This window comes from Staurois parvus, unplaced genomic scaffold (genome assembly GCF_062004578.1).
Source record: "Staurois parvus isolate SC_StPar_1 unplaced genomic scaffold, SC_StPar_1.0 ptg001284l, whole genome shotgun sequence".
Classification (NCBI taxonomy): domain Eukaryota; kingdom Metazoa; phylum Chordata; class Amphibia; order Anura; family Ranidae; genus Staurois; species Staurois parvus.
In genome coordinates, this window is record NW_028319080.1 from 502,550 (window position 1) to 528,735 (window position 26,186).

The following is a 26,186-nucleotide window of genomic DNA, read 5'->3' on the forward strand; positions in this document are numbered from 1 at the left end:
TGAGCTTAAAAAGCAACGCTAGTGTGCATGGAACCTTAAAGTGATCTGCCCTGAATGTAGTCTGTGTGCATCCTGGGACAATCACTGCAGGTAATGAGCAATTACATTCAAGTGGCAGCGATTAGCTGCGGGGCCTTAGGCCCCATTCACACGGCGTTCCGTTTTTTTTCATCAGTTCAGTCACGTTTTTTCCAAGAAAAAACGGATCAGTTCACATCAGTTTTTCATCTGTTTACATCTTTTTTGTCCGTTTACATCCATTTACGTCCGCTTACATCTGATTTTTATTCATCCGTTTGCATCTGTTTTTGTCCATGTACATCGTTTTTTTTGTCCTTTCTGTTTTTCTTAACAGAAGAAAAATAGGGTTTTCTTCCGTTAAAAAAAATGGATGTTAACGGATGCAGACATTAACGGATGTAAACAGATGATCACCGTTTACATCCGCTAGTCCATAGAAATACATAGTTGTTCGTTTTTCATGCGTAAAGGGACAGATGAAAAACGGATATTCAGAACGCCCGTGTGAAAGGGGCCTTACATTGATTTCAAGGTGATGCGTACCCCAGTTAGGGTCCTTTCACATGGGACAGCAGATCTGGGTGCTCAGTGGGGGATCTCTCCTCTGATCCCGCTGAGCAAGCAGATGACAACTCTGTGTCCACTCCACTGCTGGTGAACAGACACGAAGCTGCTTGTTCTACTAAATGGGCGATCGGATGAAAATGGACCACCTGTCCGGTTTCATCCGACTGACAGAAGGGGAATTGGATCTCCACCTGTCCCTTTTTGGCGTATCGGATTGGATGTCGGCGGATGTACATAACACATGTCCGTTTACATCCGCTGCTCCATAGAGGAGAATGGAGGTTCTAATTGGGTCTCCCTGAAAAATGGAACGTCCGCGTGAAAGAGCCCTTAATCACCGCTGAGGTTTCGGCATGTAATCACACCTAATCACAAGTGTGAACGGGACTTTATTTACCCTAATATTATTTAACACAAACCCCAATGTCTAGTGCAGATGTCACAGATGCAGAGTACTTATTATGGAGACATTGGGAATCTATTGAATTCCTAAGGCCTAGTTCACTCCCAGCATCTCCTGAGCATCCCCTGAATGTACATTTGTGTGCGCCTTTTTTCCATGTATTTTGTGTTTTCATGCAACACGCATAGGGCAGTATATTCACTTGAATGGGCTGCTCTACAAGTGACAAACTTGCTGATGGAGTTCCTGCACCTTTTCAGATGTAGAGCTTTGCTTGTTTTTTTACATGCATTTTAGAATGTTTGTGGTGCATTTGTCACGCGTTTTGCTCCACGCAAAAACCCGCATCTGCTGCCCATGTTTGGAGTGCAATTAATGGTACTGCAAGCGCGACTTGTGTTTTTCATGCATTTTTCACTCAGTAACACGCACAAGAACATGTTTATACACGCTTCTGTGTGTATTCCAAAAATGCATCGATGTAAATGCAGCCTAATGCCGGCCCTGTACTGAGCCCTGTAGCAAACTTGCACATCAGAGATGGACACAGATTCCCCCTTTTATTAAAAGTATTAATTTATCCCTTATTCTCCTTCCCCGTCCCTTTCTGAGAGGCACAGTGACAGTTTGTGTGTTAAAAGTGTCATAGGCCAGGTCCCAGCAGGGAGCCAGGTGGTGCCTCACTCCCTGGAGAACCTGTGTAATTTCACACCTCGGGAAAAGATAACAGAGCGTTCCCAAGAGTTCAAGGCATTCCCAAGAAGCACAAACCAGATAACATTTTTAAAAGATCCAGTTTTCCCCTATGTTTCATATATTGAAATATGGAAGACTTACATAAAAACTGGGCACCTTGTCAGATGGCGAATGCGCAGACGAACATTTTGATGGGTCACTCATCCACCTCAGATCATCAGGGGAGCCAAAACATAGAACTCGTACACCGTGTAACGTACAATTTCATAATTCATATCTACATGATCCTTAGACTTATTTGCATAATAAAATACCCGCGGAGAGATTGTCGCTGGTGCAGCTGGGAAGTTATAGGCCAGAATATAAATTATGAAAGATGCTGGTTCTAATTTTGGGTTCCGCCTGCCAATCCCTCCCTAAATATAGTATTGGTCAGTTACTCAGAGCCACCCCCTGCTGGGGGACTTTAAAATACAGGCTAGCAGGCCTAAAAAGTTAGGTTGAAAACATCTCCTATCTTTCCATCGTAACATATGGAGATCAAATTCTGCTTCTGCTCTGCAACTTGGATCTGCTGACCCAGGGCTTTGGTAAGTACTTTAACTCTTCCCGTTCTCTCTGATATCTCTTTGCTGTGCTATGGTTCTTTGTCTGTGTGTGTGTATGTATATATATATCTTTGTTACATCTTCTCTGTAAATATTTTTATTGCACCTGTTTGACCCTTTTAGTAATAAATCTTCCTTTCTGAAAGTGTTGAACTGTTTCTATAGCCCTTAATTGCAATTTACGAATCCCTGCCTTTTAAGAGAACGCTACTGTTTGTTTTAACCTCTGTATAACTGGCCCGCGGACCGTTTTATACAGACAATTATTTAAATCATTATAGTGTATTAGCTGAACCCTGAGTTTCCTCTTCCTCTGTACAAAAAGGAGGTGGTGGCAGTGTGAAAGTGTTAGTTGCGTAATTAACCTGACCCAGTAACAAGCGCATTCAGGCTGCAGGCACAGATTGTAGTCCATTAGCTGGGTGCAGCTGGGTGTGGCATTGTTCCGCATGTCACATCGCGGTGTTAGATTGGCTAGTCCTTCGGTCACGAGTTTGGTGAGAAGGTCTGGGGTCTGACATATTGGACGTCGTGGTCGTGCGATCGTCGCATGTTGAGGGTGGTGATCGTGCGCCCGTGACTAGCCCCAGCAGACGGGTTGTGTGCCTAATGTCATACATACAGTACACTGACATTGACACAGTCAGTATATGAATGGCCTCTTGAGGACGGTTCCAGGCCTCAGTGGAGGGACAAAACCTCAAAAGAAAGGAATTGACTGAAACCTTCTTTTACCCATCATCTCCTACAGCCATTCTGGCATCACCTTTGTACATTTCTGAAAAACTTATGTTGAAATTCCCATATTTATACACAGCCTTTCACTGAAGGAATAGGCAGTTCAGAAGGAATCAATGAGGTGACAGTTGAGGTGACAATCGTTAGTTCTATGGACATTTCAGAGGACTATAATTTACAGTGAGAATAAAGCCAGCCGTAGACGGAGTGTTTTCGGTTGCAGGAAAGATAAGTGCTTGATTCCCCCATCAACACAGTCAGTGTTGTCAACTTGGGTGCATTCAGCCTGCCCATACATGGTTTGAATCTCGACCAGTCCTTGCTGAACCCGCTGAGATTTTCACCATCTATGGCCGGCTTAATGCCTCTTATCCTTTTCTCTGAGTTAATTACCCCAATAACACTTTTATCTCTAATCTCTAATATAATAGCCTTTACAACTAATGCTGGGTACACACTAGAAGTTTTTTTTTTTTTTCCTTCAACCCAGCAGGCTGAATGAAAGAAAATGACTGATTGCTACAATAACACAAAGATAGTACTGCGATCTCCCCGCTGATCTATTGTGTTGTGACAGGAGGACTGCCCAATGACAGAACACCCTGACCAGTGCTCATTGGCTGTAAGAGATGATCAGAAGATGGTTTTCCAGCATGTACAGGGAGCCGTACACACTGGCTGAACGTCAGCCGATCCCACCTGAACCAACTGTTTTCTGATGTTTTTCAGTCTGAGTGTACACCGTCTAAGGCTGGCCATACATTATGTAATTTTCTTTTTTTTCAACCACAGGTTGAAGGAAAGACAATTGCTCAATTCCCCCGTCAGCACAGTCAGTGTCAATTGGGGAATCCCTCCCGCTGAGATATTCTATTCTGACTCTGGGGGGTTTTCCCACTGTCGGAATGCAATGATCACTGCTGGTGTCTATAGCCGCTGGCAGTGGTCATACAAAAAACCCAACCTACTTGTTGTATTGAATTCAATCAGTAGATTGACTTTGATCAATAGATCGACTTCAGTACAACCAGCGTGCTCAAAAATGGATCAAAATTTGACTGTTTCCTGCTGAACTGGCTGAATTTCAATCTGTCTATGTTGGGCTTAAGGCCTCATGCACACTGGGCATTCATCCCCAGAGAATGAGGTTCTGGTGCTTAGCTGCAGCAGGAGGGCACAGGTGCACTATCCATTCCTGCGGTGTGGTGGAGACATGTAGGCTGAGGCTGCTCATTATCATTTCTTCACCTGGGCTGGTCAGGAGTAGCAGAAATCCTTTCCTCTTTACAATTACTAGCTGTCTGGATTGGTATCGGGATAAGCCTGCACCCCATGCTCTGGGACACAGGGATATACAGTGCCTTGAAAAAGTATTCATACCCCTTGAAATTTTTCTACATTTTGTCATGTTACAACCAAAAACGTAAATGTATTTTATTTGGATTTGATGTGATAGACCAACACAAAGTGGTACATAATTGTGAAGTGGAAGGAAAGCAATAAATGGTTTTCAAAATTTTGTACAAATAAATATCTGAAAAGTGTGGCGGGATTTGTATTCAGCCCCCCCGGAGTCAATACTTTGTAGGACCCCCTTTCACTGTAATTCCAACTGCAAGTCTTTTTGGGGATGTCTCTCCCAGCTTTGCACATCTAGAGAGGGACATTTCTGTCCATTCTTCTTCGTAAAATTGCTCAAGCTCTGTCAGATTGGATGGAGAGCATCTGTGAGCAGCAATTTTCAAGTCTTGCCACAGATTCTCCATTGGATTTGGGTCTGGACTGTGACTGGGCCATTCTAACACATGAATATGCTTTGATCTAAACCATTCCATTGTAGCATTCAAGTCTTTTGCAGACTCTTAACAGGTTTTCTTGTAGGATTGCCCTGTATTTGGCTCCATCCATCTTCCCATCAAATCTGACCAGCTTCCCTGTCCCTGCTGAAGAAAAACATCCCCACAACATAATGCTGCTACCTCCATGTTTCATGGTGGGGATGGTGTGTTCACGGTGATGTGCAGTGTTAGTTTTCAGCCACACATAGCGTTTTGCTTTTAGACCAAACAATTTAAGTTTTGGTCTCATCTGACCAGAGCCCCTTCTTCCACATGTTTTCTGTGTCCCCCACATGACTTCTCACAAATTGCAGACGGGACTTCTTATAACTTTCTTTCAACAATGGCTTTCTTCTTGCCACTCTTCCATAAAGAACAGATTTGTGGGGTGCACGACTGATAGTTGTCCTGAGGACAGATTCTCCCACCTGAGCTGTGGATCTCTGCAGCTCCTCCAGAGTTCCCATGGGCCTCTTGGCTGCTTCTCTGATTAATGCTCTCCTTGCCCATCCTGTCAGTTTAGGTGGACGGCCACGCCTTGGTAGGTTTGCAGTTGTGTCACACTCTCCATTTTCGGATGATGGATTTAACAGGGTTCCAGAAGATGTTCAAAGTTTGGGATTTTTTATAAGCTAACCCTGCTTTAAACTTATCTACAACTTTATCCCTGACCTGGCTGGTGTGTTCCTTGGAGTTCATGATGCTGTTTGTTGGCAATTGGTTCCACTAGATTTTAGTTAGGGATATAAGAGTAAAGGGGGCTGAATACAAATGCACACCGGATGTTTTACATATTTATTTGTAAAAAATGTTAAAAACCTTTTATCATTTTTCTTTTACTTCACAATTATGTGCCATTTTGTGTTGGTTTATCACATAAAAACCCAATAAAACACATTTACATTTTTGGTTGTAACAGGACAAAATGTGGAAAATTTCAAGGGGTATGATTACTTTTTCAAGGCACTGTACTTTCACCTCTTCTTTAAGTGGCGCCAAAAGCAAAATAATCCATTCCTGCTGCTGGCAGCCTGGCAGACTGTGTGAATGTGAACACTACTGTGGCTGGACAGGGCACCTAGCGGTATGTATGTTTAGGGCAGTATGTGCCCAGAGATGAATGCCTAGAACACAACCAATCTGCATTCCAGGAAATTGTCTCTGGGTGTATACTGCCCTAGATAGAATAACTGCTAAGTGCATTGCCCAGCCCTGTCCAGCCGCAGCAGCTGTCAGACCCCCAAGGAGATGGACAGGCTGCCAGCAGCAGGGATATATGGTGTGCCTGTGCCCTCCAGCCACAGAGAAATGCCCAGTGTGCATGAGGCCTAAAGTGTGTAAAAACAAACGTTGTACTTTTCTATGTGTATATTTCATTGCCCCTCCTTGTAACTCTCTGCATAGATATATGTGAGCTTCAGAACCATTGTGTCCCATCAGAAATGTATATGTAGTTGGGTCAGGCTGTATCGTCTTGCAATTCAAAGACATTTGCTGCACAGACTGGACTCCCTTCCTTTCCCTGTAGTGTTCAGTGCAGAGTAAACATGTCATTTCCTGCTGACAGAGTGGGAAGTGTGTCTGAAAGGAGAGGATCTTGGGACTTGTAGTCTTCCAGCCTAGTTATACTGTCCTCCTCAGCATGATCTGGATTACAACTACCAGACGTTGCTGCTGAGGAGTTCTATCTGCTAATCTCTTTCATCCAGTTGTTACTATTGTACAATGACAAATCTGTGCCTCATCATAAGCAGGCTGGAATTAAGGAACACACTCACCGTTGGGACTCCCCCATCCAAAGGGCCTCCATCTGTGGGGAGGCTGCTGACTATATATTAATATTGCTGAATTACTGCTTAGTCATTTAAAGGGGAAACTCCTACCCAGAGTCAATATATTGTACTGTTTATTGCCTGTGGTGTCAGGGCCTAGAGGGAGCTGACTGACCAAGGGTCTCCTCTCCCCCTCTTACCCCTGGGATCATAGATCTACTGAAGATTTGTCTCAATATATATTGTTATAAATCTGTGAGTGACTGAACTCCGTAGTCAGAGAGTATATTTGTTGGTCCAAGGTCTGTTTCATTATTGACTTCATATATCCAGTAAAGTATCTAAAATTCTAATATCTGTGTTGGTGTCTGCAGTGACTCCTCTAACCTGGTGTGCCAGAGGGGTAGAGATTGTTCTTGGGGTTGAGGCAAAGCCAAAGGGGACCCAAACATTCAAGTGGCTTCTTTGAGGGTAGCGCTACATATATATCCTAATGAAGGGATCTGAGTTATACTGAAATCTTACATCTAAACTAAATTTATGTAATAAAGGGATCACTTATACTCCAAACTTTCTGCATGAAATGATGGATAACACGGTACAGTACTCTACTAGTGTCAATGTACGCAAACTTCTGATCAGTTAATGTTAGAGATCAGTTTGTACATTTATTCTTCTATAGAGGTTAATGTCAGTTCATTGATCTCTGTGTTTCCTCTGCGGAGATTTTCCTATTTGTCTGTAGCACTACCCTCTTGGAAGCCCCCGGTTTTGGGACCCCTATTTCCAGACCAACCAGGAAACACGCATTTTCCACTCATATCAGAAGTCAGAAATCCATCCATGATCTTGGTTTTGTTGTTTTATTAAGGAGTTAAACAACCTAGATGGTGTCTAGGGGTGTATGGGATACCCAATGAAACCAAAACAACTTAGAGGACAACTTCTTATATACAAAAAGAATTCAGCAAAAAGTACAAAAATAGATCCTAGATACTCTACTCCTTTTAGGAGTGGCAATCTTTACTAGGAATCCCTTTAAATGAACCTCTTCAGACCCCGGATTAAAATCTCCTCATCCACCTGGCTGTCATGAAGTGTATCCCAGGGCAAGGGATTCCAAGACACATGTAAATGCTGTCCCAGGGAGAACTAGTTGGGCATGGCACCTGACAGCCCTGTCTCTTGTAGGCTCAGGGGGTGTAGAGGTGCTCACACTGTACTGCTCCTGTAGCTTTAAAGGGTGAAGCTGCTTTCAGACCTTACACTGGCTTCATCCCCTGCTGACAGGAGGTCCTTCTCAGTAGAGCAGTGGAGGTCCCTCTTTCCAGCTCCCAGCCTGTAGGTAGACTTCCATTCCTCCAGGATCCCCTCCGAAGCTTCACACCAGCAGCACTTCCTCACTCCATCTTCCTGATTCCCCTGCTGGTCAGACTCTCTCATATTTATGGGCTGGTCTCCAACACTGCCAGGCCTTCTGCCTGGGATTTGTCAGACTCCCATAAATATGCAGATAAGTCCCTACTCACCTCCGCCTACTGACTTATAGAAACTTCTCCAAGTTTCTAGAGCAGGGGGAAGTGCCAGAGGACTGACCTGTAGAGCCCTCCAGCCTTAACCTGAAGTAACCTTGATGACTCATACCCAGGTTTTTGGCAAGCCTCTAGCTATACACAAGATAAAAAAACTCTACAATAGAGGGTGCTACGTGTCTTAGTGACCATTGCCATCAGAAAGTTACATAGTTGGTAAGGTTGAATAAAAACACCAGTCCATCCAGTTCAACCTGTGTGTGTGTGCGTGAGTTCAATAGTAATTCCCATATCCTTGCATATTGCAGTTGTTAAAATGCCCATCTAATAGTGTTTCAATTTAAATTGGAAGATTTCTCCACATCGCAATTTAGGATGTCCTTCAAAGATACAAACAGCAAATATAAAAGATTTACCCTTTGTTACATTATCCATAACTGAAAAAAGTTGTGGCTATACATACACTTCAACATCTTCAGACATGAGCTTGTGTTTGTGTTGTATAGTTGGCTTTGGACTGTCATGTAAAAGTGATCCAGGTGGCTATACAGTGGGGCAAAAAAGTATTTAGTCAGCCACCAATTGTGCAAATTCTCCCACTTAAAAAGACGAGAGAGGCCTGTAATTGGCATCATAGGTAGACCTCAACTATGAGAGACAAAATGAGAACAAAAATCCAGACAATCACATTGGCTGATTTGGAAAGAATTTATTTGCAAATTATGGTGGAAAATAAGTATTTGGTCAATATGAAAAGTTCATCTCAATACTTTGTTATATATCCTTTGTTGGCAATGACAGAGGTCAGACGTTTCCTGTAAGTCTTCACAAGGTTGGCACACACTGTTGCTGGTATGTTGGCCCATCCTCCATGCAGATCTCCTCTAGAGCAGTGATGTTTTGGGGCTGTCGCTGGGCAACACAGACTTTCAACTCCCTCCAAAGGTTTTCTATGGGGTTGAGATCTGGAGACTGGCTAGGCCACTCCAGGACCTTGAAATGCTTCTTACGAACCCACTCCTTCGTTGCCCGGGTGGTATGTTTGGGATCATTGTCATGTTGGAAGACCCAGCCACGTTTCATCTTCAATGCCCTTGCTGATGGAAGGAGGTTTGCACTCAATATCTCACGATACATGGCCCCATTCATTCTGTCCTGTACATGGATCAGTCATCCTGGTCCCTTTGCGGAGAAACAGCCCCAAAGCATGATGTTGCCACCCCCATGCTTCACAGTAGGTATGGTGTTCTTTGGATGCAACTCAGCATTCTCTCTCCTCCAAACATGAGAGTTGTGTTTCTACCAAACAGTTCTATTTTGGTTTCATCTGACCATATGACATTCTCCCAATCCTCTTCTGGATCATCCAAATGCTCTCTAGCAAACTTCAGACAGGCCCAGACATGTAATGGCTTAAGCAGGGGGACACGTCTGGCACTGCAGGATCTGAGTCCCTGGCGGCATAGTGTGTTACTGATGGTAGCCTTTGTTACGTTGGTCCCAGCTCTCTACAGGTCATTCACTAGGTCCCCCCGTGTGGTCCTGGGATTTTTGCTCACTGTTCTTGTGATAATTTTGACCCCACGGGGTGAGATCTTGCGTGGAGCCCCAGATCGAGGGAGATTATCAGTGGTCTTGTATGTCTTCCATTTTCTAATTATTGCTCTCACAGTTGATTTGTTCACACCAAGCTGCTTGCCTATTGCAGATTCAGTCTTCCCAGCCTGGTGCAGGTCTACAATTTTGTTTCTGGTGTCCTTTGACAGCTCTTCGGTCTTCACCATAGTGGAGTTTGGAGTGTGACTGTTTGAGGTTGTGGACAGGTGTCTCTTATACTGATAACAAGTTCAAACAGGTGCCATTGATACAGGTAATGAGTGCAGGACAGAGGAGCCTCTTAAAGAAGAAGGTACAGGTCTGTGAGAGCCAGAAATCTTGCTTGTTTGTAGGTGACCAAATACTTATTTTCCACCATAATTTGCAAATAAATTCTTTCCAAATCAGCCAATGTGATTGTCTGGATTTGTTTTCTCATTTTGTCTCTCATAGTTGAGGTCTACCTATGATGCCAATTACAGGCCTCTCTCATCTTTGTAAGTGGGAGAACTTGCACAATTGGTGGCTGACTAAATACTTTTTTGCCCCGCTGTATAACCGTCTGATTAGTTTTGCAGAGTGGCCAGTATGGTCTTCCCTCCGGGAGGAGCAGGGGAGCCCAGGATCACATCAGACAGTTTCAGTATGGTGAGCAGGAGGGGATGGAGGAATATCCATTCCTATCTTCTCTGCTGTGAAGATGAATGCACTCAGTTCTGAGCATTTCCAGCTTCAAAAGCTCTCTTTCCCTGGATACTACAGTCAGGAAAACAGCTAATCAAACACAGATCACGTGAAGGGAAGGAAAGGGGTTAGGAATCTTATAGCCCCCTGATGTCTCCATAAAGTGGACCTGTCACCTGCTCAGTGCTATCACATGGGGGGTTAATAGTCCCCTTGTGATAGCAATAAAGATAAATGAAGAAAAAAAAAATATATATATATAGTAAAGCAACTTAAAGTAACCTCATTGCTCTGTGCACACCTGGAAATGCAAACGTGCACACATGTATGTAAACTATGAATGCACCACGTATGTTGCCCCAAACGTCTGAGTGAGAGAAATAATTCTAGAACCATCATTTATGGTGTAAACTGATCAGCTGTAAAGGAATTTAAAGAATTGCCTATTAATATTTCTGGGTACCATCCTTTATTCAATCCTTAATATTGTACAGCAGTGCTGAGATTAAAACAAATAAATACTGAAAAATAAATACTGAAGAAACAAAAAACACCCACTAGAGCAGCTGTACTCACAGTGCCATACATGCACTCAATACTAACACCAATAAATTCTATACAGCGCTATGTGTGATATTAAAGCGATACTAAAGGCTTGGTTTAAACAAACAAACAAACACATCATACCTGCCTGCTCTGTGTAGTGGTTTTGCACAGAGCAGCCTTGATCCTCGCTGTTTGCTATGGGGGCACCCAAGCAGGCGCACCCCCGAGCCACTGCTCTGTCTGTCCATTCACACACGAAGCCCCAGCTCTGCCCCGCACCCTCTCTCTCCTCAATTGCTCACTGGCTGTGATTGACAGCAGAGGGAGTCCTGGGATAGCCGAGACTCTCGTGCACATATCTTGTTCAAGAAGAGTCTAGGTGAGTATTATGGGGGGCTGCCGCTCACAGACGGTTTTTACCTTCATACATAGAATACATGAAGGTAGAAAACCTTGAGCCTTTACAACCACTTTAATAAGGAATCCTCAACCTATCCAGTAACTGCAAACATTTATCCACATATAGAAACGTCCATACTTACAAGTGATCTGGTGCCACTATTTCCCACAGTTCTAGCTCTATTCTGGCTCTATGGCCTCAATAAAATGTCAGTGCCGTTCATGTCATACAGGGGTCTCTGTGCATATTCTTCACACAAACACAGTGTAGTTTTAGTACTGTGCTCCAGTGATCCCCCACCACCAACACAGAGAACCCACCAGATCTATATGACCATCCGCTATAGGTCAGTCATAATGTGCTTGTTATCCGGGGTCTTCTATGGCATCATCCACTTCCCACCGGGGGCAAACACTGCACTCTCCTTGTACTTCTGTTCCAGCCACATGACCTCATGCCACATAGAGAGGGAATAGAGGGAGACCGCCATAGTGGAAAACATTCAAACATTTTATCACAATACAAAGTTCTTTCCCTAGCACTAGGGTGCATGTACATAGGTTATTAGCAGTCCTTGGGTACCTGCTCCATAATTTACATGCTGAGCGGTCCCTTCCTGCTCCTTCCCGGGTGTATACAACGTCATTTCCAGGTGTACTGTGCGGGATGACATCACTTTCTGGCCCGTCTCAGCGTGATGTATAGACATTTCAATATGTGGATAATTGTTTGCACAGGTATTGTATAGGTTGAGGGTTTCTTCTTAATATTACACGTAGTGCTGTATATAATGTATTGGTGTCACCATCATTTTGTGCCATTTTGCGGGGGCACGCAGTTTTGAGGGCTGACACATTTGTTATCTCATACTACACTCTGTACTACCTCATCTTTTATTATGTACAGAAATACTGACTTCCTGAAAATACAGATCTGATAAATGTCTCCTTCACACGGGTGATGCCATGCTTGCCCCATGCAGGGCCGTGTGTTGCCAGCACAGGGAGGCTCAGGTGTTGCAGCCATTCCCGTGCTGATCTCCCATTGTTGTCTTTTGGGACAAGCGGCTGCACAGATAAAGCTGCTGTCCCCCAATGTGACATCCGTGCAGGTGTGGGTGCGTGTCTCCAAACTCATCCTGGGTGCATTCGGGGCCATGAACTCTCACACGCATGGATGTCACATGGGGACACAGCAGCTGTGTCCGTGTAACCGTGTGTCCCGGTACACAAAAATGGACAACCGGCACAGGGATGCATGCAACACCTCTACATCCCTGTGCTGGCAAAACAGGGTCCTGCATGGGACATGCATGTCATCGCCCCGTGTGAATGAGGCCTAACAGTTCCACAAATATGTTGTGACATTAAAACTGCAACTACCATCTTTGTATTCTACTAGGGCTCTCCTATCAGGAAATATACAATGTTCTGGGGGGTGAAATCATTTTATAGCCAAAAATCTCTAAAGTGAAACTGGCCAATAAATCTGAGGTGTCATACGGTGTTAGTACATATCACCCCTATGGAGAGGATACCCAGAGCAGTGCATTGTGGGAAATGTCGATACATTCCTATCCTCCATACTAGGCAGTTGGAGGGTCACATTTGCAGGCTGGGGGGCTTTTAAAGGGACATCTGGATGTGCTTATAGTATGTGTGGCCCTTCTTGGTGGTTCTGTTTATGGGACACATTTGGGGTGACTTACTAAGGGCCGTTCACACAAGTGTTCAGTCTGAATCCATCTGTCATTTTTTCAGGGGGATCCAGACTGAAGCACAATGTATGTCTATGGGTGGGTGGATGTAAACAGACGCAGGTCTATTGATAGACAAATCAGTTTGCCTGCAGCAGGAAATGAAATGTTCTGCGTCCTTTTCCATTGTTGTGGACATAAACAAATGTAAACAGATGTCCTCCATTTATGTCTGTTCTGTTTGTCTGTTTTTAGGTAAGAAACATTTTCTTTGTTTATATTTTGTTGCCTCTGACTACTTTCTTCACCAGCTAAAGAAAGGCAAAAGCTGATGTAAAGTGAAGTGAAGTGAAGCCGGAGGTGTATTGTGATGTATTCTGATGGAACTGGAATCCGCATTCATCAGTTGTATCCCTAAACTAACCTCCCTGCTCTGCTCACCTCTGCCTTCCAGTGATGTGACGGCTCCATCCCTCCCTGGCCGCTCTCACCTTCTCCCCAGGTGCTGAGTTTTCTGCTTCTTGATTGGCTGGTGGGAGATGACATCATCCCCTGAATGCGCACAGAAGTCGGTCATTCCAGCACAGGCAGAGTGTGGTGGGATGCAAGCTGAGCTGCACATGCACAGCTCGGTGTCCATTCAGTAGAAGCCTGCATTCAGACAGATCAGTGGGTATTATTTCAGTACAGACTCAGCATGTCTCTTCTGCAATAAAGATCTGCCTGCTCAGAGTCTCCATAATATGAGGGTTAGTTCCGCTGTAACAAACGTTGTGATCCGTCTGGTGATGCTGTATGAAAGGAGCCCTAAGCCAGGCACACAACAGTAGATTTATGTTCAACAACCAGGCGGAATGAAAACACAGATTCCTGCATTCCACACCAGCAAGGTGGAGGCAGGAGTCCCCCCGCTGTGCTATTGGATTCTGACACAGGGACTGCTCCGCTGTCAGAATACACAGATCTGTAATGCAGCTGATTGGCTGCAGCCGCTGATCAGTGGAGGTTTTCCAGCAGTTACATTTGACAAAAGCCAATTTATTGATCAGCTTCAGCTGAATGAGAGTGTCCGCACACTGATTGATCATTGGCCGATCCCTGCTGCACCTGTTGAATTTCAATCAGTGTGTACTTGGCGTAAGGCCTCATGCACCTTGTGCGTTTAGCTGTCATTTGAGGTGAGAATAATGCCGGAATCCTTATCTGTCAGTCAGTTACTTCTATCTCCCATCTCTTATCTCTTACAATAGCCATCACCAGTAAAGCCGGCCATACAGGGATCGAAATTCAGCTGGTTCAGCAGGGAGTGGACGAATCTGGACCCATGTATGGGCAGGCTGGTTGTACAGAAGTTGATCTACCGATTGGGTTCTGTACAAACAGCCTGTCAGGTTTCTTCTGCTTGATCAGTGCTGCTGGCTATAGCCTGCAATGCTGATCAGTGTATTCTGACTACAGGGAAGTCTCCCCGCTGTCAGAGTACAATAACTCAGCAGGGAGGATTCCCCATCCACCTCAAATGGTAAAGATGGGGGAATCGAGTCATATTTCTTCATTCAATCAGCTGGTTAAAGGAAAAAAGACTCATCTGTGGGCTGGTTAAGGCGTCATACATGGTGGGCATTTATCTCCAGTCATGAGTCTCTGGCATTTTGCTGCAGGTGGAGGGCAGAGGTGTCCTGTCCAGCCCCACGGCCAGCAGCCTGTCAGATGCTTTGAGAGTGTGACAGCGGCTTTGTCTGGATGGGGCCCCGAGTGGTACTTACCTTTATTGCAGTATGTGGCCGGGGATGAATGCCCAGAACACAGACTGCTTGTATTGTAGATGTGTCCCGGGGGGCTCTGCCCTAATTGTACATATTACTAGGTGAAGTGCTCAGCCCCATCCAGACAAAGCAGCTGAAAGCCTCATTGGGTTTAACTGCTTCCTGACCGCCCTATAGAAGAAGTACTGCTACAGGGCGGCAGGGCTGCACAAAATCACATATACAGTCAGGTCCATAAATATTGGGACATCGACACAATTCTAACATTTTTGGCTCTATACATCACCACAATGGATTTGAAATGAAACTAACAAGATGTGCTTTAACTGCAGACTGTCAGCTTTAATTTGAGGGTATTTACATCCAAATCAGGTGAATGGTGTAGGAATTACAACAGTTTGCATATGTGCCTCCCACTTGTTAAGGGACCAAAAGTAATGGGCTTCTCAGCTGTTCCATGGCCAGGTGTGTGTTATTCCCTCATTATCCCAATTACAATGAGCAGATAAAAGGTCCAGAGTTCATTTCAAGTGTGCTATTTGCATTTGGAATCTGTTGCTGTCAACTTTCAAGATGATATCCAAACAGCTGTCACTATCAGTGAAGCAAGCCATCATTAGGCTGAAAAAACAAAACAAACCCATCAGAGAGATAGCAAAAACATTAGGTGTGGCCAAAACAACTGTTTGGAACATTCTTAAAAAGAAGGAATGCACCGGTGAGCTCAGCAACACCAAAAGACCCGGAAGACCACGGAAAACAACTGTGGTGGATGACTGAAGAATTCTTTCCCTGGTGAAGAAAACACCCTTCACAACAGTTGGCCAGATCAAGAACACTCTCCAGGAGGTAGGTGTATGTGTGTCAAAGTCACCAATCAAGAGAAGACTTCACCAGAGTGAATACAGAGGGTTCACCACAAGATGTAAACCATTGGTGAGCCTCAAAAACAGGAAGGCCAGATTAGAGTTTGCCAAACGACATCTAAAAAAGCCTTCACAGTTCTGGAACAACATCCTATGGACAGATGAGACCAAGATCAACTTGTACCAGAGTGATGGGAAGAGAAGAGTATGGAGAAGGAAAGGAACTGCTCATGATCCTAAGCATACCACCTCATCAGTGAAGCATGGTGGTGGTAGTGTCATGGCGTGGGCATGTATGGCTGCCAATGGAACTGGTTCTCTTGTATTTATTGATGATGTGACTGCTGACAACAGCAGCCGGATGAATTCTGAAGTGTTTCGGGAATATTATCTGCTCATATTCAGCCAAATGCTTCACAACTCATTGGATGCTTCACAGTGCAGATGGACAATCACTCAAAGCATACTGCAAAACCAACCAAAGAGTTTTTTAAGGGAAAGAAGTGGAATGTTATGCAATGGCCAAGTCAATCACCTGACCTGAATCTGATTGAGCATGCGTTTCACTTGCTGAAGACAAAACTGAAGGGAAAATGCCCCAAGAACAAGCAGGAACTGAAGACAGTTGCAGTAGAGGCCTGGCAGAGCATCACCAGGGATGAAACCCAGCGTCTGGTCATGTCTATGCGTTCCACACTTCAGGCTGTAATTGACTGCAAAGGATTTGCAACCAAGTATTAAAAAGTGAAAATTTGATTTATGATTATTATTCTGTCCCATTACTTTTGGTCCCTTAACAAGTGGGAGGCACATATGCAAACTGTTGTAATTCCTACACCATTCACCTGATTTAGATGTAAATACCCTCAAATTAAAGCTGACAGTCTGCAGTTAAACAAACTAAAAAAAATCCCAGCGCCAATCAAAGAAAGTATACAATTATGCAGCTGTGCACCAGTGAAAACCACCAATAATAAATAACACAAAAAACAGCGCAAAAATTAAATAAATAAAAATAATCACAAATAAATAAATGTCCGTGCAAAAATATATATATAATATTTCAAACATCCATAGAATAAGGACACTCACATGTTTCAATAAAATAACAGGCCTTGTTTAATAGCCTCAAAGGCTTCAAAGGAACAAGTTTCCAAATTGTAAATATAGGGATCTCACGCTTTAAGGATCACTGTAGAGGATGACCAGCTTTCTACCTCAAAAATGGCTGCTTGAACCGCAAAAGTCAGCGTGCGTTCCAAATACCGGAAGTGACGTAGGCCAAGAAGACGGCAGACCGGAAGTGCGTCAACGCGTTTTGCCCCACCCACAGGGCGTTTTCAAGCAACTGTGGGTGGGGCAAAACGCGTTGACGCACTTCCGGTATTTGGAACACACGCTGACTTTTGCGGTTCAAGCAGCCATTTTTGAGGTGGAAAGCTGGTCATCCTCTACAGTGATCCTTAAAGCGTGAGATCCCTATATTTACAATTTGGAAACTTGTTCCTTTGAAGCCTTTGAGGCTATTAACCATTTCAATACCGTGCAATTTTACACCTTCCTGCCCTGGCCATTTTTCAGGTCTCAGCGCTCTCACACTTTGAATGACAATTGCGCAGTCATACAACACTGTACCCAAACTAAAATTTTATCATTTTCTTCACACAACTAGAGCTTTCTTTTGGTGGTATTTAATCACCGCTGGGGTTTTTATTTTTTGCTAAATTAACAAAAAAAGACCAAAAATTTTGAAAAAAAAACACATTTTTCTTTGTTTCTGTTATAAAAGTTTACAAATAAATAATTGTTCTTCATAAATTTAGGCCGAGATGTATTCTGCTACATGTCTTTGGTGAAAATAACCCAAATTAGGATGTATTATTTAGTTTGTAGGAAAGTTATAGAGTTCACAAACTATGGTATAGATCTGATTATTGATCAATCCTGAAGTACTGACAGCCAATCTAATTTCTTGAGGTCCAAGAATGTCAGAACAGTACAGATATCCCCAAATGACCCCTTTTTGCAGAGTAGACAGTCCGACGTACTTCATAAGAGGCCTGGCGAGTTTTTTGAAGTTGTATTTTTTTGTCATAATTTTTCCGAAAATGAAAAAATGAAAAATATTATTTTCACTATTTTTTTTTTTACATACTGTCACCAGTGCAGTACAGCGTCATCATATAACTGGCATGGCGGTGAACAGGGACACTGACTGGTGACAGTATGAAAAAAAAAAAAAATTATATTTTTTTTTTAATTTTTTTTTATTTTTTTATTATATTTAATTTTTTATTACATTTTTTTTTATTTTTTTTAAGATTTTTTTTCATATTTTACTATGACCAAAATAGTACAATGTTACCATAGTAACATTGTACTACTTTGGGGAAGTGATCAGTATTTTTTTTTTTTTTTTTTTTTACACAATTTGCTTATAGCAAAGAATTACTTTGCTATAAGCAAGCATTTAGCTGAATGAAATCGATTCATTCAGCTTTTTTTTTTTTTTTTTTTTTTTTGTGCTTAGCTGTGATTTGGTCACAGCTAATCACATGACATGTGCATGTGATTAGCTGTGACCATTCACAGCTAGGCACTAGTATACAATGGATGGCATCATGAATGAAGCCATCCATTGTATACAACTGTCATGTGACCTGCTGTGATTGGTCGCGGCAGGTCACATGGTACCGGCAACGGGAGCCGGTACTCGGATCTGTCATCGGCCGTGTCCGAGGTGCACGGGCGGTGACAGATCCCGCTGCTGCGCCGCTCTGCAATAGCGCAAACGGCGCATGTGCGGGAGCACGCCAAATGGCGTGCACCCGGAAAGCTGCAGCGCTTTTCAAGCCGCCAAACGGCCATTGGCCGGGCGGCTAACGGTTAAACAAGGCCTGTTATTTTATTGAAACATGTGAGTGTCCTTATTCTATGGATTTATATGGTATTGAGTGGCAGTATTACACTATGTAGCCTTTCTTTCCTTGCACACTATTGAGGATTCCATGGAGAAGTAGAGTGGAGTCGATTGCTGTATCTAAGCAGGGTGAAGGCGATTTGAGTTCCTCCTGAGGGGCTATAGGATCCCTTATATCCTATGAGGCTTATTACTCACCTCCATCTGGTGAGTGCGGTCAATATTATTTTTCACGTGGTGATTAGGTGGAAGCACATTTTGGAACATTGTTTTGAAAATCCTTTTGGGAAAATAAGGACTTAAGTCTGCAGTTAAAGCACATCTTGTTCGTTTCATTTCAAATCCATTGTGGTGGTGTATAGAGCCAAAAATGTTAGAATTGTGTCCATGTCCCAATATTTATGGACCTGACTGTATATATACGTGATTTTGTATTCCCGGGTAGGGGGCGCTCGTGCCTGGGCCGCCCCACCTGCGCTGCCATTGGTGGCTAGAGGTGTCGGTCCCCGGATCTTGGCCGGAGATTCCCCACCGGCACCCGGCGATCATCGACAAACACTGACAGGAGAGGTCTGTATGGAAACAATACAGATCTCTCCCGTCAGCTCCAGCACACTGCTTTGTTTTGCTCTGCATAGCAGCATTCTTAGGGCTCGTTCACACTTCACTTTATTTCTGACTCTTGCAAAACGCCTCTATAGCGCTTGGGAAGCGGTTTTAATGCTCCCCAAACGCCCCATGAACAGTTTTGAGGCGGTTGATAGGCGTTTGCCAAGAGTTAAATCCGCACCACAAACGCCTATAATGAAGTTAAATGGTATTAACACTCTGCAGCCATGTCGCAAACACCTACCAGGCAATTGCAGAGTGACACCATAGACTTGAATGGGAGGCTTCAACTCCTTCTGACTCGAAACGAGGCGTCCGTTTTGCCGCGACGCTAACGCTTCCATGTGAACAGCACTGTGTGCTGCCATGTGCAGAATTTTCATAGGCGTTTGAGAAGTGTTAAAAACGCTTCCCAAATGCCTGTCTGATGCCTGCTGACAAAGCTAGTGTGAACTGAGCCTAACACAGTAAAACACACACAGCACACAGTTAACCCTTTGATCGCCCCAGATGTTAACCCCTTCCTGCCCAGTGCCATTAGTACATGTCAGTCCTTTTTATTAGCACTGATCACTGTATTGGTGTCACTGGGGATGTCAGTAACAGTTAGTCAGTCCCCCCCCAGTGTCAGACAACCCGCCGCAGTCCAACTATAAGTCGCTGATCGCCGCCATTGGTATAAAAAATGTTTTTTTAAATTCCAGAATACAGGTATGTGTACTCCATTTGTAAACACATAACTTTCATGTAAACCAATTATTTTACACTTATTGGGATTTTTTTTAGCAGACACAGAATACATTTTAATAGCTTAAATTTATAACGAAATTTGATTTTTTAAAATTTTTTACTGGACATGTTTTATAGAAAAAAGTCAAAAATAATGTTTTTTTTGCTGGTCTTTGTTTATAATGCAAAATAATTAAAAAATGCACAGGCGATCAAATACCACCGAAAGAAAGCGCTACTTGTGGGGGGAAAGGGACATACATTTCATTTGGGTGCAGTGTTGCATGACCGCACAATTGTCAGTTAAAATAATGCAGCGCCGTGCCGTAAAAAATTCCTGGTCAGGAAGGGGGGGGGTAAATCCTCTGGAGTGCAAGTGATTAACAGGCTGCCAGCAGTGGGGCGGGACAGGACCCCCATGCCCTTTCCCCACAGCAGTGGACCTGGACAGGACCCCCATGCCCTTTCCCCACAGCAGTGGACCTGGACAGGACTTCCATGCCCTTCCCCCACAGCAGTGGACCTGGACAGGACCCCCGTGCCCTTCCCCCACAGCAGTGAACCTGGACAGGACGCCAGTGCCCTTCACCCACAGCAGTGGACCTGGACAGGACCCCCGTACCCTTCCCCCACAGCAGTGAACCTGGACAGGACCCCCGTGCCCTTCCCCCACAGCAGTGGACCTGGACAGGACCCCCGTGCCCTTCCCCATAGCAGTGAACCTGGACAGGACCCCTGTGCCCTTCACCCACAGCAGTGAACCTGGACAGGACACCCGTGCCCTTCCCCATAGCAGTGAACCTGGACAGGACCCCTGTGCCCTTCCCCCACAGCAGTGAACCTGGACAGGACACCCGTGCCCTTCCCCATAGCAGTGAACCTGGACAGGACCCCTGTGCCCTTCCCCCACAGCAGTGAACCTGGACAGGACACCCGTGCCCTTCCCCATAGCAGTGAACCTGGACAGGACCCCTGTGCCCTTCACCCACAGCAGTGAACCTGGACAGGACACCCGTGCCCTTCCCCCACAGCAGTGGACCTGGACAGGACCCCCGTGCCCTTCCCCCACAGCAGTGGACCTGGACAGGACCCCCGTGCCCTCCTCCTGCAGCTAAACCCCGGACCCCCATACATTGGAGATAAACGTCTAGATTGCTCGGGGGATAAAAATGTAAAGTTTCTTGACTCAGCAAAGTGAATATTGGTAAATAAATGGAATCTGTGTTCACTTCAATCAACCAATCGTGTGCAAGCAACTATTTTGTTTTTACCTTTTTTTTTTTTTGGTAAGTGAACACAGGACACAATGCAGAGTGAGGGGAAGAATCTCCTCCATGCACAGCTCACTTCCTGTCTGGGGACTCCATAGAGAAGTATGGAGAGCTGTCCCCTGTCAGGTCTGCTGTGTGTATTGACAGATGGAGGCTTCACCAGAAATGACACACACAGGTCCCCCCAGCAGATGTATACGGCCTCATTCACACAGGCGGGTGTGTTGCTCAGCAGTGCAGTGACATGCAGTACATCCAGTGTACATGGTATATATTTCTGCAATGTTCCGCACATCACGCCAGCAATGCGCTGTTAATGGGGCCCCAGAATACAATTGTTATGTACAGGATGTGTCCAGCAGTGAGCTGTGTACTCCAATGCAGAAGGCAGGTCTCCGGACTATGATGGAAGACCCTCCATGTGGGAGATCCCATCCTAGTGACCTTGGACTAACATATCATCTCTGTATAGGAGGATTCCCCCTAAATACCACCTGGAAGGAAGATCCATGGGAAGTCCTCGTCTCCCTCCCGGGTCCTTCCTGTCCCTGACCTCCCCGGGCCTCACAATGGATCCCGGTCCCATCAGAGGTCATCCTAGTCCTGTACAGGAGAAGGTTTGTGGGATTTGGGATTCTCAGCTTTCCTGTATATGTGTGATGCAGAGCTGAGTGTGGGGGAGGGGCGGGCGCCCCGGTGTCGGTACATTGTAGTAGAAGGTCCTCTGTATAGAGGAGATGTCCGTTCTCTTCCTGGGTTCCCAGTGTAGATTCCATCCTACCGCCACACCGGCTCACATCTCCCTCTTCTCTCTGCAGGGATCCATATCGTCCAGAGGATGTACGGCTGTGAGCTGAGAGATGACGGCACCACTGCGGGGTATGGTCAGCACGGATATGATGGGAGAGAATTCTCCTCTCTGGACACACAGAGATGGATCTGGATCCCGACCATGAATGAGGCTCAGATCTCCACACAGAGATGGAACAGTCCGGAGGTCAGATCGGGGGAGAGACACAAGAATTATCTGGAGAATGAATGTATAGAGTTCCTGCAGAAACACATCAACAATGGGAGAGAAGATCTGGAGAGGAGAGGTGACCGCACTACATACATCATACATGTTCTATCTACACGCCGCACTACATACATCATACATGTTCTATCTACACGCCGCACTACATACATCATACATGTTCTATCTACACGCCGCACTACATACATCATACATGTTACATCTACACACCACACTACATACATCATACATGTTACATCTACACGCCGTATATACACGCCGCACTACATACATCATACATGTTACATCTACACGCCGTATATACACGCCGCACTACATACATCATATATGTTATATATACACACCGTATATACACACCGCACTACATACATCATATATGTTACATCTACACGCCGTATATACACACCGCACTACTTACATCATATATGTTACATCTACACGCCGTATATACACCCCGCACTACATACATCATATATGTTACATCTACACGCCGTATATACACCCCGCACTACATACATCATATATGTTACATCTACACGCCGTATATACACCCCGCACTACATGCATCATATATGTTATATCTACATGATGTATATACACACCGCACTACATACATCATATATGTTACATCTACACGCCGTATATACACCCCGCACTACATGCATCATATATGTTATATCTACATGATGTATATACACACCGCACTACATACATCATATATGTTACATCTACACACCGTATATACACAGCGCACTACATACATCATATATGTTACATCTACACACCGTATATACACCCCGCACTACATACATAATATATGTTACATCTATATGCCGTATATACACACCGCACTACATACATCATATATGTTACATCTACACGCTGTATATACACACCGCACTACATACATCATATATGTTACATCTACACGCTGTATATACACACCGCACTACATACATCATATATGTTACATCTACACGCTGTATATACACACCGCACTACATACATCATATATGTTACATCTACACGCTGTATATACACACCGCACTACATACATCATATATGTTACATCTACACGCTGTATATACACCCCGCACTACATACATCATATATGTTACATCTACACGCCGTATATACACACCGCACTACTTACATCATATATGTTACATCTACACGCCGTATATACACCCCGCACTACATACATCATATATGTTACATCTACACGCCGTATATACACACCGCACTACTTACATCATATATGTTACATCTACACGCCGTATATACACCCCGCACTACATACATCATATATGTTACATCTACACGCCGTATATACACCCCGCACTACATACATCATATATGTTACATCTACACGCCGTATATACACCCCGCACTACATACATCATATATGTTATATCTACATGATGTATATACACACCGCACTACATACATCATATATGTTACATCTACACACCGTATATACACAGCGCACTACATACATCATATATGTTACATCTACACACCGTATATACACCCCGCACTACATACATAATATATGTTACATCTATATGCCGTATATACACCCCGCACTACATACATCATATATGTTATATCTACATGATGTATATACACACCGCACTACATACATCATATATGTTACATCTACACACCGTATATACACAGCGCACTACATACATCATATATGTTACATCTACACACCGTATATACACACCGCACTACATACATCATATATGTTACATCTACACGCTGTATATACACACCGCACTACATACATCATATATGTTACATCTACACGCTGTATATACACCCCGCACTACATACATCATATATGTTACATCTACACGCTGTATATACACACCACACTGTATACACACTATATACTCTCTGCATACAGTACACATACTACACTGTGCAGACACGGCTCTATGTACACGGCTCTATGTACACGGCTGTATGTAGTCACACCACATGATATACACGCCATGCACCAGAGATATACTGTATAAGGCGTGGCTCACATCTATGCGGTTTTAGTACGTTTTGCGGAAACACACTACAGTGGATATAACATGATTTCCTATGGGACACGTTCACATCCATGTGTTTGTCATCCGCAGCATTGTTGGGAGGGGTCAGGGACACGCGTGTTTTTGATGCGTTTTCAATGCATTTCAGGCCTGTTTCACACTAATTCAGTTTGCACTTTGCCCATTTTGCAGCGTTTTGTGTTTTGCATGCTTGTTTTTGTCATGTTGTCTGAAACTGTTTGCAATTTTAGAATTTTTTTTTGCCAACTTGTTGCTGGGAAGATTAAAAACGCATCAAAAACGCAATACGTGTGTGTTTTTGATGCTTTTTGTGATTTTTGAATTTTATTTTTTGGACAATTTGTTGCTGGGCAGATTAAAAATACATAAAAAATGCAACACTTGTGCGTTTTTAATGTGGTTCGTGATTAAACCACAACGTGTGTGTCTTTGATGCGTTTTGAAAGAGGCCCGAAATGCGTTTTCAATGCGTTTCAGGCCTGTTTCACACCAATACAGTTTGCTTTTGTCCGTTTTGCAGTGCGTTTTTTTACAAGTGTGTCTTTGATGCATTTTCTGATGCGGTTTGCGATTTTTAAAAAAAATTTTGGGCCAGCTTGTTGCTGGGCAGATTAAGAGCGCAAAATGCATCAAAAACAGAACACGTGTGCATTTTTGATGCATTTTGTAATTTTTGAATTTTTTTTAGCCAACTTGTTGCTGGGCAGATTAAAAAAGCAAAATGCATCAAAAACGCAGCACGTGTGTTTTTGATGTGTTTTTCTGATACGGTTTGATTTTGAACATTTTTTTGGGCCTACTTGTTGCTGGGCAGATTAGAAACGCAAAACGCATCAAAAGTGCAACACTTGTGCACTTGTGGTGTATTTTCTGATGCGGTTTGCCATTTTTGAAAATTTTTTGGGCCAACTTGTTGCTGGGCAGATTAAAAACGCAAAACGCATCAAAAACGCAACACGTGTGCGTTTTTGATGCGTTGTGTGAATGGTTTTTTTTCTGGCCGTGTTGCTGAGTAGATTAAAAATGCATCGAAAACACGTGTGTATTTGATGTGATTTCAATGCATTTCAAGCCTTTTATACACCAATGCAGTTTGCTTATGTCCGTCTTGCAGTGCGTTTTCTGCGCGTGTGTTTTTGTCGTGTTGTTTGATGCTGTTTGCTTATTTTCTTTTTTTTTTTGCCCAACTTGTTGATGGGCACATTAAAAACGCAACACGTATGCGTTTTCTGATACGGTTTGTGGTTTTTGAAAATGTTTTTGGCCAACTTGTCTCTGGGCAGATTAAAAATGCACCTGTGTGTTTTTGTTGCTTTTTCAATAGATTTCAGGCCTGTTTCACACCAATGCATTTTGTGCTTTGCCTATTTTGCAGTGTTTTTTGCGTTTTCTGATGCGGTTTGCGTTTTTTTTCGTCAACTTGTTGCTGAGCAGATGAAAAACGCAACATGTGTGCATTTCTTATTGATCTTTTGATGCGGTTTGTGATTTTTGATTTTTTTTTTTTCTACCAACTTGTTGCTGGGCAGATTAAAAACGCAAACCACATCAAAAACGCAACACGTGTGCCTTTTTTATGCGTTTTATTAATGGGTTTTTTTTTTGTGTGTGTTGCTGGGTAGATTAAAAATGCAAAATACATTGGAAATGCAAAACTCAACTCGTGCGTATTTGATGTGTTTTTGCTGCGTTTTCAATGCATTTCAGGCCTTTTATACACCAATGCAGTTTGCTTTTATCCGTTTTGCAGTGTGTTTTTGTCGTGTTGTTTGATGCTGTTTGCTTATTTAAATTTTTTTTCCAACTTGTTGCTGGGCAGATTCAAA

At 43.7% G+C, this 26,186-nt stretch overlaps 1 protein-coding gene across 3 annotated transcripts in view; it reads left to right on the top strand.

Moving 5' to 3' along the window:
• Positions 1–26,186, top strand: part of LOC149437508 (class I histocompatibility antigen, F10 alpha chain-like) — a 63,392-nt gene that overhangs the window by 17,820 nt on the left and 19,386 nt on the right. For all 3 annotated transcript variants that reach the window (XM_089660843.1, XM_089660845.1, XM_089660844.1), the window contains one exon: positions 22,077–22,355. In XM_089660843.1, coding sequence (XP_089516969.1) covers positions 22,077–22,355 — 279 coding nt within the window. The remainder of the gene's footprint in view (positions 1–22,076; positions 22,356–26,186) is intronic.